A 17,632-nucleotide genomic window follows, 5' to 3' on the forward strand; every position below is an offset into this window, starting at 1 on the left:
TCAATGACCTTGTTCAGTGCTGTTGTAATGTCAAACGATCGCTAAACAAATGGCGGTAAGTTGAAGACTATTTGTATTTCAATGCATACATCCCTGAAGGAATTTCTCTCACCTTGTGTGCCTCAGGCCTGTCCTGCGACTGAGGTCTCAAATATTTTCTTGCGCCCTTCCATGCCACTCAGAGCATCGATATTCTTCCTCCAGTCACCTACTTCCCAATTCTCCTGGGGTGGGGAGAGACCAAGAATCAGGAAATCAGTGGAGTCCCAGGCTTTGTGGGAGGAGTAACTTGGGTCCTGTTAGCTCATTTATGTTTTTATTTATTTGAACTCAGAGCAACTTACACAGCTTTCCTTCCTCATGTTCTTCCCCACACCAACCCCATGTGATTGGTTGGGAGACAGTGGCTGGTCCTCAGGGAGCTTCTAAAGCTGAGAATGGACTACAATCTGGGTTTTGATGTTCTTAAACAGCCCATGACCATGACTGCTGTGCCATAGAAGGCCTGGTTTCCCATTGCTTTGTGGAATCATCAAAGTAAGCCACAGGAAACTTTAATGAATGGAATTCCTTTCACAGCTAAGAGAGATTCTTATTGTTGACAATGTTCTCCTTCCCCCGGAAAAGCATTCTACACACCCCCCTCCAAATTTGGAAAGATCACTTGTGCCCAGTGATGTAGTTGGATGTTCCTGAATTTTGCACCGTTCACTTCTCTGGATGAGACCAGAGGGATCTCTGTGGTTATGAGATATCTTTCCACATTTTTTAAGTTGCGGTCTTGGTTGGATAAGTACTCAGACCGAAGAAAGGAAAGGTGCTACTACATGCATTCTTGAAATGCAAAGGTTTTTCAAAACTCAAAATCAGCCCAACTATTTCCCTTTCCCCAAGTAGACTTTATACATGTTCCTTTATACCAGGGTTTCCCAACCTTGACAACTTTAAGATGCACAGACTTCAACTCCCAGAATTCTCCAGCCAGCATGAGAATGAAGTCCACATGTCTTAAAATTACTATGGCTGAGAAATACATACATACATACATACATAAGATCGCGGTCATAATACATATGAAAAGGGTTTTTTGCATTGTGGTGGCTGCCATCTTGACTTTTGTGACCCTTTACCTGTGAACTTTCCTGCAGTTTTGGAAGGAGTGTTGAACTTTTTATGAAAGCCAGGAATTGGAGAAAGGGTTTACTGCCCATCTAAATCGATTTTCTTCCTCCCAAGTGAACTTTATGATTGCTATTTATGGGTAATAAAAACAAAGAGGTTGCTGCCATGCTGGTAAAATGTAGCCCAAGGTGCCAAGAACTAAATTTAAGACTTTGACATACAACGTCACTGATGGGAAATTTGTGGCTGGAAATTATTCACCACCAATGAATGATCAGTCAGGCTGTAAGTAAATAAGCAGGCAAGTATGCAAAGTTTGGGCAGTTCAGTCACCTCAGAACACCTCACAATGATCTTAGACCAGGAATGGGAAATTTTTGGAGGCCACAAGGGGCTGTAACGCCCCATTCACGGTCTGCAGGGCCTCCAGAGAAGAGGGTTGAGGGATAAAATATATTCAAACTATCCCAAAAGACTAAATTTGCTCTTTTGGGGATGAGTCAGAGTTTAAATGACTCTTTATCCACTAAAAACTCCAAACCATGCAAAAAAACAACAACAACAACCCTCAAAGGCTAAGCAGAGTCTCTAGCTAACAAAGATTGCTCACTCTTTTCCTAAATCAAGGTGCTGAATGACTCTGAAGCTACCATCTGTCCACTTCGTCTTCCCTCCCCCTGACTCTTGGCTGCTGATCCTTCCAGGCTCACCTTCTCTATGTCATCTTTCTTGACCTGTTTGAGGTTGGCCCGCAGATCCATAGAGACCTTGTGCTTGGAGCCAAGCAAGGCCTGCATCATGGCATCAGCTGAGAGACGCACCCGGCGAAGAGCAGGGCGTTTAAATTTGCCTCGTAGGTCAAAAATCTTCTGGTTCAAATCTTGGATCTGGAGCCAGAATGGACAGTCTGTTAACACATTTGAAATATTCACAGTTGTCCCCAACTGGATGCTTTTCAGATGGGTAGACAACAATACCCTGAGTGATGGTGATTGGGAATTCCGGTCTCAACACATTTGAAAGAGGTGAGGAAAGCCCAGTTATACGAAGAACCCTTCAGTTAGGAGTGAAATGTTGCACTGTCCTTCCAGATCTCCTCAAACTTTCCCATAAACTGTCTTACATAAAGAACATTCTGAAACTGTAAATCAGTATTTCTCGACCTCAGCAATCCAGCTCCCAGAATTCTCCAGCCAGCATACTAGACGAAGTTAAAGTCCACACATTTTAAAGTTGCCAAGTTTGTAGAACACTGCCCTAGCAAGATCTTTGGTCTGCTGGGTCCTCCTGACATCAAACTCTCCACTCATTAGCACTGATGGTCTTATCTAATAGGGTAATGAAATGTTTTCAAGCAAACAGCCAAGTTCTGAGAGCACTAAGAACTCTGAAGATGTAGGTTTAATGATGTGTGAAAGAGTTAAAGCTTTTGTAGGTGCATTTGAAAATAGAAACCTATAGGTTGGCAATAACTGCATGCAGGGTAAAAATTATTCTTAATTCTAAATTATACGAATGGGTGGGTGCAAATGCAGTAATGGAATTACAGAATTACAGAAAAAGCGATTGGGGCAATCCAATCCCCAAGAATGAATGAAAATGGTGACTGCATAGATCTTCTTCTCAGATCTTCTTAGAAGGCTCCTAGTAATATCAAGCATGGAGCTTGGGAAAAAATGGATGTGACAGGAAAAAAAATGAAAGAAATGAAACTAGAAATAGAAGGGATGGCTCTGACGAAATGTGGACTGAATGGAAAAAAATAATAGTCAGTATGAAAAAGTACACTGAGGTGATTTGGTCACATACAGGAAATGAATGAGTATTAAACTGCAAAACAAAAGAAGAGTAACTAAGCGATGAGAAAGAGAAGATTGAGACACCCATGACTGAATCCAGGATGCAGCTGACGAGATCCTCAAAAATGGAGAGGTGAAAATTCTGAAAAGTCAAAATGGAAAGTAGCAGGTGGACACGGTTGAAGAAACTAGAATGCTTTTCAAGGACAGAATGATATGGAGAGGTATAGTAAATGTTACTGATGCAAACTAGGCTTATCTAAGCTCCCTTTTATTCTAATCTCATGCCATTTGTTTTTTCCCCTGGCTTATTATTTCTTACACCTTTTCTGCACTTTGCAAACCTCACTTGTGGGGTACCACAGGGGTCGGTCCTCTCGCCTCTCCTGTTCAACATTTATATGAAACCACTGGGTGAGATCATCCGTGGTTTCGGGGTGGAGTTTCATCAGTACGCCGATGACACCCAGCTGTACATCTCTACCCCGGACCACCCCAACGATGTCGCGGAAGTGATGTCCCGGTGCCTGGAGGCCGTGCGAGTCTGGATGGGGAGGAACAGGCTTCGACTCAACCCATCCAAGACTGAGTGGCTGTGGTTTCCGGCGTCACGACATAGCCAGTTGGCTCCATCCCTGGCTATCGGGGGCGAGTCATTAGCCCCCGCGGAGAGGGCCCACAACCTGGGCATCCTCCTGGATACTCGGCTGTCTTTAGACGACCATGTGACGGCCGTGGCCAGGGGGGCTTTTCATCAGGTTCGCCTGATACGCCAGTTGCGCCCCTTTCTGGATCGTGACGCTCTACGCACGGTCACTCAAGCCCTCGTTGTTTCCCGCCTGGACTATTGCAACGCTCTCTACATGGGGCTCCCCTTGAGGTGCACCTGGAGGCTCCAGCTAGTTCAGAATGCGGCCGCGCGGGGGATCCTGGGGGCCTCTAGATACTCCCATGTAACACCTCTCCTGCGCGAGCTGCACTGGCTGCCTGTGGCCTTCCGGGTGCGCTTCAAGGTGTTAGTAACAACCTTTAAAGTGCTCCGTGGCAATGGACCTAGGTATTTGCAAGACCACCTCCTACCAAACACCTCCCTTCGACCAGTCCGCTCCCACAGAGAGGGCCTTCTTAGGGTGCCGTCGGCCAGACAATGCCGGCTGGCGACCCCCAGGGGGAGAGCCTTTTCTGTGGCAGCTCCTGCCCTCTGGAATGACCTACCCCCCGACCTACGTACAGTTGCGGACCTGCGCCTTTTTCGCCGAGCCCTGAAGGCCCATCTATTCCGTGCGGCCGGCCTGGCGTAGTTTGATTGTTTTAGTGGGGGTTTTGTATGGGGTACTTTTAGAGCAGGCCTGTTATTTAATTTGATTTTAGAACAGAAACTTGTGTATATTTATTGTGGTTTTTATTATCGCCTGTTCACCGCCCTGAGTCCCGTAAGGGAGATAGGGCGGTATATAAATTCAATAAATAATAATAATAATAATAATAATAATAATAATAATAATAATAATAATAATAATAATAATAATAATAATAATAATAATAATAATAATAAAAAAGCCATGGGCATATTGTGGTTGTTTTTAAAATCCACCCTTCTTCCCAAGAACATCAAAGTGGCATATATTCCAGCTTTTCCTGATTTGATTTACTCAAATCAGTGGCCCTAAGTGATTATTTTTAAGCTGGGCGAAAAAGACTAGGCTGTGTTTTGCATTTCCCCATTACTGTCATTAAAATGACAAATTCCATTGGCCAAATCCTTCATCTGAAATACACTTAGCTCTCTCTTTCTATCTTATATGAACGAGATCCGCAAGTGAGGCCCTGTCATGCCTCCGTCTGAGCCTGAATCTGCGGAGGAAAATGAACTGGAATGGGTCCCTATGGAGGCTGAGGGAGAGGTGTCTGTGGCTTCAGAGGAAAGTGGGGAAGAGCAGGCCGAGGCAGGCCAGGGCCCTTCAGGATTGGAACAGGAGGAACAGGAGAGGCAGAGTTCAGGCAATGAGCAAGGACCACCCCCATCTGATCCTAGAGCACGGAGAGTGGAGAGAAGGAGGGAACAATGCAGGCAGGCTCAATTACTAGGGAGGAGAGTGTACCGCCCTTCTCCACAAGGAACACCTGGAGATTGAGATTTAAGGAGACGCTGTGGGGAGGGGCATTTGTCGGGAACAAATGCTGATTCCTTGGAGTGTTGTGTATTGCTGCTGATCTGTGACTTCTGTTTGGAAACCTGGAAACTTTGACTATCGGACTGTATTTCAGATTCTCTCTTTTGAAAATTGCTCAGGCAAGCTAGGATTCAAACAGACTCATTAAGTTTATGTTTTCTTCCTTGTTATCTCTATGGCCTTGAGTACTTTCTTATGCTAATCAGACTATATTCGAACCTACTTTCAGCCAGAGTTGACTGAAGGGGTGTGTGTGTATTCTTTTGTTGGAGGCTTGCCAGCAAACGTGGGAGCATTTGGGAAAAATTTGGAGCAATAAAAGAACTGTTTGAATTGCCAGCTGACTGCATTGCCTCTGTGCTGTGCCCTGGGTCATCACAGGCCCCGTAAAGACAATTGTGGGCCCCCCAAGGCCCATGTTCAGAAACTCACCTCGTTGATGCTCTTATTGATCCGGGCCTCCATGTCATAATGCTCCTCATCAATTTTGTCAATTTGTGCATGCAGCTGCTGACATAACTCCTGTAGGAAACAAGGTAGTATACTTTGAAAGCCAAATCAAAGATCAGATTCAAAACTAACAAAGAACAGGGTGTTCCTGAACGAGTGCAAAGTGCATTTGCAAGGCTACTGAGTGATGAGCCATACAACTATTTTTTTAAAGACATCAACCACTTACAGTAAATCAGAATGGTCTAACTGGAGAAAAAAGAAGACAATAATTTCAAAACACTTTTGGAGAAATCTTGGAGATTTAGCAATAGCAATAGCACTTAGACTTATATACCGCTTCACAGTGCTCTACAGCCCTCTCTAAGCGGTTTACAGGGTTAGCCTATTGCCCCCAACAAGATGGGTCCTCATTTCACCGACCTCGGAAGGATGGAAGGCTGAGTCAACCCTGAGCCAGTGAGAATCAAACTGTTGAATTGCTGGCAGCTGGCAGTCAGCAGAAATAGCCTGCAGTACTGCATTCTAACCACTGCGCCACCAGAGCTCTTTAATTTAATTCCATTAATACCCACAATTATATATTTTTTCTCAAAGCTAAGAATCTCTTAGAATAGTCCGAATCGAACAGAAGAATCAGCTGCCCTTCCAGTTGTGTTGTCCTACAAATCCCACCTCCGGTTCATATACCTGGAGTGCAACAGTTTGAAGAAAGCTAATTTTGAGCATAGGCTTACAAGAGAATTTTAACGGTGGATTCTTCTAAAGCTACGTTATCTTTCTATGGAATGTGGATCATGCTGCAAGTGATGGGATGTCCAACTCTTGCTTGAGAACTGCTGGTGCAAAGCAAGTTGAGTAGCAAATGCATAGTGTTGTCCTCAAGGAGCTTATCACCTTCCCTAACATTAAGCCAACATCTAAGATAGTTTACCCTGAGAATCAAAGATACACTTTAGAGTTTTCCTTTCATCTGGCATCTGTCTTTATCTTTCTTCAAACTAGAGACTTTTCACGGGAAGCCCAACACATCTGGAGAGCAACAGTTCAGAGAAGGATGACTTCACTAAACCCAAGAAGCAGATCTTCTCCAATTTGGTCTGCTTTCTCCCTCCTTCATTCTCCCCACTTCTATGCTGACCTGCAGTTCTGTGAAGCCGAATCCTGCCATTTCTAATGGGATGCAGTGGTCGGAGAGAAATCGCTCTTTGTCCTGGGAGCGTTCTTCTTCTTCCTTTTCCATTTCCTTCTTAGCCACTTGGAGCATCAGTGACTGGGTGAAAAGACAATAGTTTGGATCAATGAGCTGGGCTTATATCTTACTTGCAGATATAACGTCAACCTTCAACCCGATGAATATACCAGGCTTAAGCTAGCTTTTCTTTTCCAAGGGACTCTGCAGAAGTATGGATGGACCCCGAGGATGGTGAATGATGCTCATACTAAGCCAAGAATTCTGGGTGTTGAATCACAGATCTGGAGGGCATTTAGGTTGGGCAAGTCCATTTTGTCAAGAGTTCCTCCCTACCAACTATTTGCATCAAGTATGTGTGTGGGTAGGTGTGGTTGTATGGGTGTTCTATTCTCTTGGAATCTGATCTACTGTACCTCTTTTCCACCAGGGTCTATACACTACACGTAGTCCTCGACTTACAACCACAATTGATTCCCCAAACTTCTGTTGCTAAGCAAGACAGTTGTTAAGTGAATTTTGACCCCTTTTACGATCTTTCTTGCCATAGTTGTTAAGTGAATCACTTCAGTTGTTAAGTTAGTAACGCAGTTGTTCAGCGAATCAGTGAATCCTTGACTTTGCTTGTCAGAAGGTCACAACTGTTGAAGTTGCCCGTGTCCAAATTTTGATCATGTGACCACAGGGGTGCTGCAACAGTCATAAGGGTGAAAAAGAGTCACAAGTCACTTTTTTCAGTGCCTTTGTAACTTCAAATGATCATTAAATGAATGGTTGTAAATCAAGGACTACGTGTACTACGTTTTGCCTTCCTATCTCCTAGAAACTTGCCAGATGTGCCCCCAGAGGTGTTTAGTCCCTTGTGTACTTTTCTAACTGTTCTAATACCCAGGAAGTCATTTTTTCCACATCACCTTGAGTTGCAATTTCCGAGAAGCTGATATCTTGCATTTTATCTGTGGTAGAACAAAAAAAGAGAGATTGAGAGACATATTTCACACATGGGAAAGATGGTGTAATGTATTGAGGTGAATTACTTGGAATTGTTGAAAAAACGGTCATAAGACTCTGTCAGTTAAGAGCCAGACTTGCTGTCTACATGCTAATTATCTTGTGTTAAAGTGGGAACTAATACTTGAATCCTATTGGCTGCCACCTAGCTGTTGAGTGTATAAATATGGGTGGAGCTGCAGTTATCCAGGCTTCTGTTTAAACCTTTAATAAAGAGTTGTTTGTTCACTTGCTGCCTTGTCGATGCCTCACAGAACACCAAACATAACAGTGGCGATGAAGGTGGGATGTGCTGCCAAACTCGAAGAGCTGAGTCACTAAGGGGGTAAGCCGAGCGACAACACCTTGGTTGGGGGCCGTGTTCCCCCCCCTCATTCCTGCCAGTACGGAAATGCTGGAGGAAGAGTGCTCCCAGGAACCATCCCTGGAAGCTTAAAAGAAGCCTTGGCAGCACAAGGCATTGCGGGGCCGAAAACAACGGAAACAACTCACCATGGCTAAACTCGGAAAACTCTCAGAATTCGACGTCGCACATCCAGAGAGGTGGAGCTCGTACGTCGCGAGAGTCGAGAACTACTTGAGAGTCAACCAAGTTCGTGAGGACGGTTTGAAGGCCGCAACGCTGCTGTGCGTTTGTGGCCAGACAACGTTCAAAATCGCCGAAAACTTAGTCGCTCCAGCTCTGCTTGAATCTGTTGCTTATTCAGATCTTAAGAAAATGCTCAAAGAACACTTTGAGCCGAAGCTATCAGTCATTGCCTGGAGGCACGCCTTCGAATGAAGAGACCAACGACTGGGCGAATCGGCTGCAGAATTCATAGCTGCTCTTCCTCAAGCGGCTTGACCCTGCGAGTTCAAAGATCTTGAAGAGAGGCTGCGAGACCGCTTAGTGTGCGGGTTAAGAAGCAGGGATCTCCAACAGAAATTGTTCGCTAAAGAGACTATTTCATTTCAAGATGCCCTACGGGAGATCACAGCTGAAGAAGCTGCCGGGGGGGCCGTCAAGGCCTTGCGGCTCTCCAGGAGCACTCCCTGTGTAGAGGCCGTCCACCAGGAGGGCACTGAGAGGGTCAAAGACTCCGAATCGGATCAAGAGGTCAACCGGTTACAGCAGCCACCAGAAAGAAGGCCACAACGCCCAGTTGACAAGGCAGTTCCCTTCTCTCGATGTGCGGGGTGTGGAGGCCGACACAAATGCGTGGACTGCAGGTTCCGCACAGCAACGTGTTGGGCGTGTGGCAAGCAAGGCCACATCGCCACAGTCTGTCAGGGTCGTCGGAGACAGAGTCCACCAGAAGAGTTTCCCCAGAAAGGTACCGGGGCCCCAGGGCAACACAGGGTGGGCTATTGTGCCACTAGGAGGAGCGTACTTAGAACAGGTGCCCATCGCCCTCTTAAGGAAAAACTGCGGCTCAAAGTCAAGCTGCAGGGAGTTCCATGCAACATGGAACTAGATACGGGGTCCGCATTATCCATAATTTCCCAGGGGACTTTCAAACACATTTGCAGTCGCAGCGGCAAAAGAGTTAAGCTCAAGCCGTCGAACCTCGTGTTAACCGATTTCCAAAACTCCCGAGTAACAGTCAAGGGGGAAGCTACACTCAGGGTGCACTTCAAGGGATTTGAGGGCCCCCTGGAAGTCGTAGTAGTTGAGGGCAACTGCACAAGCCTCATTGGGTTTGATTGGTTTGATGCATTGGGAATCAATGTAACTAGAATAAACAGCACACAAGCAGTGGACTTAGCGGCAGTTTGCCGGGAGTTTGCTGACGTTTTTAGCCCTCACTTAGGGAAATATAAGGGTCCTCCCATAGCTCTTCGGCTTGATCCTGCCATAACTCCAATACGGATCAAGCCGCGTAGAGTGCCCTTCGCCCTCAAGCAGAAGATCAATGCAAAGCTGGACAAGCTGGTGCAGCAAGGCATCCTGGAGCCACTTGATAGCAGTCAATGGGAAACCCCCATAGTTACGCCACTTAAGGCCAATGGAGAGGTGCGAATATGTGCAGATTACAAGTGCACTATCAATAGAGCACTCCAACAACACGTATATCCGGTGCCTGTAGTCAGCCACATTTTGGCATCACTACAGGGAGGTCGCATCTTTGCCAAGTAAGATTTGGCTCAAGCCCATCAGCAACTGCTGCTGGATGATGCCATGGCGGAAGCTCAAACCATAGTTACTCACAGAGGAGCTTTCAAGGTTAAGCGCCAACAATTCGGGGTCAGTGTTGCCCCAGGCCTTTTCCAGGGAGTGATGGAGCGCACGGTCAAGGGTATTCCAGATGTGTGCCCATATTTTGATGATGTCCTCATAGCTGGGGAATCAGTCGAAAAATTGGCAGAACGGCTCAAGGCCGTCGTTCAGCGCTTCTGTGAAGCGGGGCTGAAGCTGAAGTGGGAGAAATGTAAGATTGGGGTAGCTTCAACTGAGTTCCTCGGTTTCCGTATAGATGCCCAAGGCATTCATCCTGCTGAATCCAAGCTCAAAGCAATTCAGCAGGCCCCCAGTCCAAAAATCAAAGGGGGAGCTCCAAGCGTTTCTTGGACTGCTCAATTTTTATCATGCCTTCCTACCTCACAAGGCCGCAGTGGCAGAGCCATTACACCGGCTCTTGGACAAACATGCACAGTGGAAGTGGACCAGCGTCCACGATAGGAGCTTCTCAGCAGTCAAATCACTGCTGTCTTCAAATTCAGTTTTGATGCATTTTAACAAAAAGCTGCCTGTCTGCATCACTTGTGATGCATCACCATATGGGGTTGGGGCTGTGTTGAGTCATTTAATGGCTGACGGAAGGCAAATTCCAATAGCCTATTATTCGAGGACCTTGTCCTCTGCAGAGTGTAATTACGCTCAAATAGATAAAGAGGCCTTGGCCATAGTGGCAGGGATCAAGAAGTTGCATGACTATCTATATGGTAGGCCCTTCATAGTCTTCACAGATCACAAGCCACTCCTGGGGTTGTTCACAACGAACAAGCAAACACCCCAGATCATATCTCCTAGGATGTTGAGGTGGTTAATATTCTTGTCAGCGTATAATTATAGTTTGATTCATAAACCAGGTAGAGACATGGGCCACGCAGACGGCCTTAGCAGACTGCCCCTGCCGCAGTTAGAGCCCGACCCCGCTCCAGCCATGCGCATCCTGGCTATTCAGGACCTGCCTGAGTCTCCCCTTAACGCAGGGGACGTGGCTGCAGAGACAGCTTCAGACACGACGCTGAGCCGTGTGCTGAACTGGGTGCTCACAGGATGGCCAGAAAATAGTCCCGGGCCAAATTTTCAGAGTTTCAGCAGGAGAAAGGATGAGTTGTCAGCTCACAGGGGGACAAAGATATTGAGGCTCAGGTACACAGCTGCCAAATTTGCCAGCAATCTAGGCCAGAGATGCCCCATGCCCCTGTCCACCGATGGGAAACCACACATGCCCTCTGGTCCAGGATCCACATCGATTATGCAGGGCCTTTCCAGGGACAACTCTTCTTCATTGTGGTGGACAGTCACTCCAAGTGGTTAGAGGTTGCACCTGTCCCCACTATGACTACTGCCAGGACCATCCAGGAGCTGCGCAGGATTTTTGCCACACACGGGTTACCTGACGTGATTGTCTCTGACAATGGGGCTCAATTTACTGCTTCAGAATTTCAGTCCTTTTTAAGGGCAAATATGATCAGACACGCCACATCAGCCCCTTTTCACCCGGCTTCGAACGGCCAAGCGGAGCGCATGGTCCAAACAATGAAGGAATCCTTAAAGCGGATAGTCACAGGTAACTGGCAACACAGACTGGCAGATTTTCTACTCTGCCAATGTACAACCCCATGCACTTCTATGGGCAGAAGCCCAGCAGAATTAAGATGGGGCCGGCGTTTGATCACAAAGCTGGATCGCCTACATCCAGATAGAGTTGCCTCACAAGCAACACAGCCAAAGGCACCACGGCACTTGCAAGTTGGCTACCCGGTCTGGGTGAGGAACTACAGGCAAGGGGCACTGTGGGTGGTAACTGTGGTTTGTAAGGTGACTGGGCCACTTTCTTACGAAGTGGTCCTGGAAGACGGTTGCGTGCTACGCAGGCACATTGACCAACTGCAGCGGAGGTTAGCAAACCAGCCAATAACTCATGACTCTAGTGACAGTCAAACTCAGGAGCAGCACAATGGCAGTAGTGCATCAGACTCTGCCAGTGACAGTGGAGCTCTTCAACGAGGGGACGAGACTCAAGCGTCTGGTGAGTCAGTCCCAACCACTGATACCACAACCAATGGACAATGCCAGCTGACGGCTCCATTTTCAGGACTGGTGGACTCTGTTCCACCTGTGGACACTGGCTCGGGCCTACCAGGACAGCCCAGCCACAGAGACTCGAATCTACCCGTGATGGATGGGTCTTATAGCCCTGGTCTTCCAAGCCTGGCAGGCGAGCTGACAGACCAGGGGCCTCCAGCAGTTCCGAGGCGTTCGGAATGGGCGAAAAGGCCACCAACGTATTTAAGGGACTATGTTCAACATATGACCTTATGAATTATCTAGGGGAAAGGGGTGTAATGTATTGAGGTGAATTACTTGGAATTGTTGAAAAAAATGGTCATAAGACTGTCAGTTAAGAGCCAGACTTGCTGTCTACATGCTAATTATCTTGTGTTAAAGCGGGAACTAATACTTGAATCCTATTGGCTGCCACCTAGCTGTTGAGTGTATAAACATGGGTTGAGCTGCAGTTATCCAGGCTTCTGTTTAAACCTTTAATAAAGAGTTGTTTGTTCACCTGCTGCCTCGTGGATGCCTCACAGAACACCAAACATAACAGATGGTGCTCAGTTTGGATTTCCTAAAGTTACAGTGATAATTGCTTATCCTGGACATAACATGGGGAGCAGTTTAATAGGAAAGGAGAAAAATAGAACCAGCTGATTTGGTTTAGGCCTGGTTAATGCTCAAGTGACAAAGATCACTTGATCTTAACATCAAGTGACAAATTTTCATTTAGAGCAGAGGTCCCCAACTTTTTGGGCACCAGGGACCAGTTTCATGGAGAAATGTTTTTACGTGAACCGGAGAGTGCGTGGTTTTGTGTGCTGCCTGCATCCCACAGATGGGGCTTTGCTTGTTTGTGCGGACCGGTTGCTGGCATGCTGCGGCCTGGTACCGGTCCACGGACCGGGGGTTGGGAACCCCTGACTTAGAGGAAAGGAGAGATAGGAAATAAAATACAATCTGCTTTGTCCAGTGGGTTTAATTTCTTTCTAAATAAAATAATAGATGGGATTAGTCTAAATCAAGTGTGTCCATCCTTGGCAATTTTAAGGCCTGTGGACTTCAACTCCCAGAATTCCCCAGCCAGCCATGCTGGCTGCGGAATTCTGGGAGTTAGAATAGAATAGAATAACAGAGTTGGAAGGGAGCTTTGAGGCGTTCTAGTCCAACCCCCTGTTGTTCCATTGATAAATTGTTCTGTCAGGAAATTTCTCCTTAGTTCTAGATTGATTCTCTCCTTGATTAGTTTCCATCTGTTGCTTCTTGTTCTGCCTTTAGGCGCTTTGGAGAATAGCTTGACTCCCTCTTCTTTGTGGCAGCCCTGAGATATTGGGAGACTGCTCACCTTGGTGTATTGTTTTCATGCATGATGATAAATTTGCTTTTCTCTCCAAAAACACACAGAGACACACCCATACAGAGACCCAAACACAAGGGGTGTATTGTTTCCATTTCTGCATTTCTTCCCCCCTCTCCCTTCAAACAATGGGTTTCCCCTTTGATCTCCTGAGCCCCCAATCCTTAATCTTGCCCTGGGTATTTCTGCATTTCTCTTTTTCGATTCAACTGGAAAAGACACTGGCACTCACCTTGTCGTGCGGCTCAATGGCGTAGGCCCGGTAATTGGCAGATGATTTTCGGCGTAGGGGAGGCACTGTTGCAGGAGGAGGAGGAGGAGGGGCAGGTTTGGGAGCCACTGGTGCCTTTTTTGTTTCCACAATGGTCTCCTGTTCTTCCTCCTCTATGTATTCCTCCTCTTCCTCTTCCTCTTCCTCTTCCTCATACTGCAGATTTAAATAATGTATTATTTCCAAAATGCTCCCTGCAACCACATTTTAGGACATATAAAGGCCAGCTGCACTTGCTGCTCTTACTCGCCCCCCTCCCAAATTTCAGATTTTGAGAGAGGATATTTATGGAAGTGAGGTACAATGGTACAAACCTGCTCCTGTTCATTTAAGTACTTTGTATTTTAATTGCTGACTTTCACTGGCCTACAGCTGGTCCTCAACCTATGACCACAATTGGGAACAGCTTGCTAAACAAGGTGGTTGTTAAATGACTCATGCCTGATTTTATTATAGCCTTTTTTTGACAGAGTTGTTAAGGGAATGACTGCAGTTGTTAAATGAATTATGTGGTCGTTAAGCAAATCCAGCTTGACTTTGCTTGTTGGAAGCCAGCTGGGAAGGTTGCAAATGGCAATCACATGACCCCTGGGACATTGCAACTGTCATAAATACATGCCAGATGCCAAGTACTTTAATTTTGATCAGGTGACCATGGGGATGCTGCAACTGTTGCAAGTTCAAGGTGCAGTTGTAGGTCACTTTTTTCAGTGTCATTGTCACTTTGAGTGAACCAAACAAATGGTTTGAACTAAACAAATGGTTGCAGGTTGAGGACTGCCAATATTTTCCTGACAAATCCATTTACTTAGAAATACCGAAAGAATGAAAATTAAAAATTGGAAAGACAGATTTATGCTACTGTTTTTAAATGAAAAATTAATAAAAATTTATTAAAAAAAAAAATCGGAAAGACAGAATGCTACCGTAATAACAAGAATGCATAACTTTATTTTCTCAACCTCAGTATGGACTGTGCTTTTTGCCACTAGATGGCGCTTGAGTGAGCGGAGTTTGAATTTTGGATTCTTTATGGAAGATGACAATACTATAACATTTTTCTTGGTTTTCCCAGATTTGTGATTCCTCAGAATGGCTTCTACATTTTTTGCTGTGATCTCATCAGGATGGGCATGTCAATGGACAAAAGAGTGCTTTTGGATACAGTGTGAATTCCTCTTGCTGTCATGTCTCCATAGGCCTACAATGATGCATATTAGAACTACCTTGCCCCATCAATGCTTTCTGTATCAGCAGTGTTTCTAAAGTGAGGCCACCTTAAGCTACGTGGACTTCAACTCCCAGAATTCCCCAGCCAGGAAGAAAAAAGGCTGACTGGGGAATTCTGGGAGTTGAAGGCAACGCAGTCTAAAGTGGTCAAGGTTGAGAAACATTGCTCTACAGCAGTGCTTCTCAATCTCACCAATCTTTAGACCTGTGGACTTCAACACCCAGAATTCCCAGCCTGCATGGTCTACTGCTACCGCTCATAGCAGCTATGCCAGCTAGGAGGGATGGTAATTGAAGATCAACATATCTTGATTGCCAAAGGCATAAATTTCAGATGGCTAATGCCAGAAGGCTTTTTAATAAACTGGAATAATACAAGATATCGACTGGATTCAATATGGAAAGCAGAGGACTTTGAAGTAAGAAATAGAGCAATCTTGGATGAAGGACTGCATCAACAACAAGGAGATAAGCAGATGGGAGAGACGGCCCAAGGAGCAATGGCACAAGCAGAACAACAGAAGGAGAAAGGTGAACAAACAGGTGAAGGAGAAGGAACTGCCAGAGAACAAAGGACTACAAGATCGACTAGACCAAAATCTAAGTAATGAAAGAGGAAATGGAGAAAAAAAAAAGAATTTTTTTCAGTAAACGTAAATGGACTAAACTCCCCATCAAAAAGAAATAAAATTTTTAGGAAACTTCAGAAATTAAACATAGATATAATCTGTTTACAAGAGACACACATAAAAAAACAACATTATAAACTGTTGGAATACCCGAAAATGGGGAAGCTTCATTACACATCAGCACAACAAAAGAAACGAGGGGTGGCTGTATACGTTAAAGAGACAATAGAGTCTAAATTAATATACTCAGATGAAGAAGGAAGAATTGTAATGGTTGAAATGTATTTACATAAAAAACAAATACTATTAGTGGCAATTTATGCCCCAAATGACAATCAAGAACAATTTTATCAAAGATTACACAGGAAACTAATAGAAATGGAATACCAAAATATTTGTTTAATAGGAGACTTTAATGCGATAGTAGATGGAACAATGGATTATAAAAGTAGCAAAACAGGAAAACCCATAAGAAGAAGACTACCCAAGACATTATTTGATATGGCAGAAGAAATTGGAATACAAGATGTCTGGAGAGAAATCAATCCTCAAAACCGACAATATACTTTTTACTCAAATAGCCATAAATCTTGGTCAAGAATTGACATGATTTGGATGACTTCTGAATTAAGGATGGATATACAGGAAATTGAGATAGAAATAGGCACATGGGCAGATCATAACCCTTTAAAAGTGACATGGAAAGGAATACAAAAAAAACCAAGATGGATTTTAAATCAATCTATACTAAAAGATAAAGAATTCATAGAGTTGGCAAAAAGAGAAATGGAATTCTTCTTTAAAGAAAATAAAGAAGAAGATACATCACTACAAAATTTATGGGACACAGCTAAAGCGTATTTTAGAGGTATAGCTATAACGTATATGGCAAAGAAAAATAAACAGAGAAGACAGCAATATTTATCATTAAAAGAAAAATTTAGAAAATTAGAGACAGAATTACAACAAAACCCACAGAAAAAGACTTTGAAAAGAGAAATGGAAATAATAAAACATAAGCTGAATTTGTTGGACTCAGAAAAATTGGCGGAACAAATAAAGAGAGCAAAACAAAATTTCTTCGAAAATGCTAATAAGCCAGGAAGATGGCTAGCTTATAAGCTTAAAAAAACAGAAAGAGAAGAAAATAATACATAATTTAGTAGATGGGAAAGGTTGTTTACAATTTAAAAAGGAAGAAATAAAAAAGATAATTAATGAATATTATAAGGAATTGTATGGTAAAGAGGAGGCTGCAAGAGAGAGAATTGCTCAATACCTAGAAGAAAGTAAATTGCCAAAAATTCCAGAGACATTCAAAACTATGTTAGAAGAAAGAATAACAATGATGGAGATATTAGAGGCTATAAAACGACAAAAAAATGGGAAAACACCAGGCCCAGATGGGCTACCGGCAGAACTTTATAAAAATCTACAAGATACATTAGCGAACCACTGAAAGATGTTTGTAATGGACTATTGTTAGAGGCCAAACTTCCAAATACATGGATAGAAGCAAATATTACTTTGATACCAAAAGAAGATTCAGACTTGACGTATATTAAGAACTATAGACCGATTTCATTACTCAATGTGGATTACAAAATTTTTACTTCAATAATGGCAGAGAGATTGAAAAAATAGTTGAATTTATACATCCAGATCAAAACGGCTTTTTACCGAAGAGACAAATTAAAAACAATTTAAGGACGAGGACCCGGGGTAGGGGCGGGGGGGTAGCGGTCATCATAAGGGAGAGCCTCTGTCCTAGGGAGACCACTGTGCCTCAGATAGACGGGGTGGAGTCCCTCCTTGTGAAATGGGGGCAAGGGGTTCAAGTGGGCTTGCTGATTATATACCTGGCTCCCTGCTATGTAACAGCAGCCCTGCCTGAGCTGGCCAATGTGATAGCCGGGGTGGCGGTTGGGACCCCTAGACTTATGGTCCTGGGGGATTTCAACCTTCCATCGGCGGGTGAGACGTCGGCAGTAGCTCAGGAGTTCTTGGCTTCCATGACGGCCTTGGACTTGACCCAATTAATTCAGGCCCCCACTCACACGGGTGGACACACGCTGGATCTAATTTTTGTCTCTGGCCAGTGGCAGAGTGATCTGACAATAGGGGAGATAGTTG

The 17,632-nt window shown here is 44.7% G+C and overlaps 1 protein-coding gene across 1 annotated transcript; it reads right to left on the reverse strand.

Moving 5' to 3' along the window:
- Positions 1-122: 122 nt before the first annotated feature.
- LOC107298483 (troponin I, cardiac muscle-like) lies at positions 123-15,131 on the reverse strand. Its single transcript, XM_015827862.1, has 7 exons — positions 15,125-15,131; positions 13,602-13,834; positions 7,652-7,693; positions 6,687-6,818; positions 5,528-5,617; positions 1,833-2,009; positions 123-224 (listed from the first exon to the last, which is right to left on the reverse strand). The coding sequence occupies exons 1-7, from the start codon at positions 15,129-15,131 to the stop codon at positions 123-125; spliced, it is 783 nt and encodes a 260-aa protein (XP_015683348.1).
- Between the last annotated feature and the right edge of the window lie 2,501 nt (positions 15,132-17,632).

The sequence above is a fragment of the Protobothrops mucrosquamatus genome, unplaced genomic scaffold (assembly GCF_001527695.2).
Source record: "Protobothrops mucrosquamatus isolate PMUCROS unplaced genomic scaffold, P.Mucros_1.0 scaffold4014, whole genome shotgun sequence".
Classification (NCBI taxonomy): domain Eukaryota; kingdom Metazoa; phylum Chordata; class Lepidosauria; order Squamata; family Viperidae; genus Protobothrops; species Protobothrops mucrosquamatus.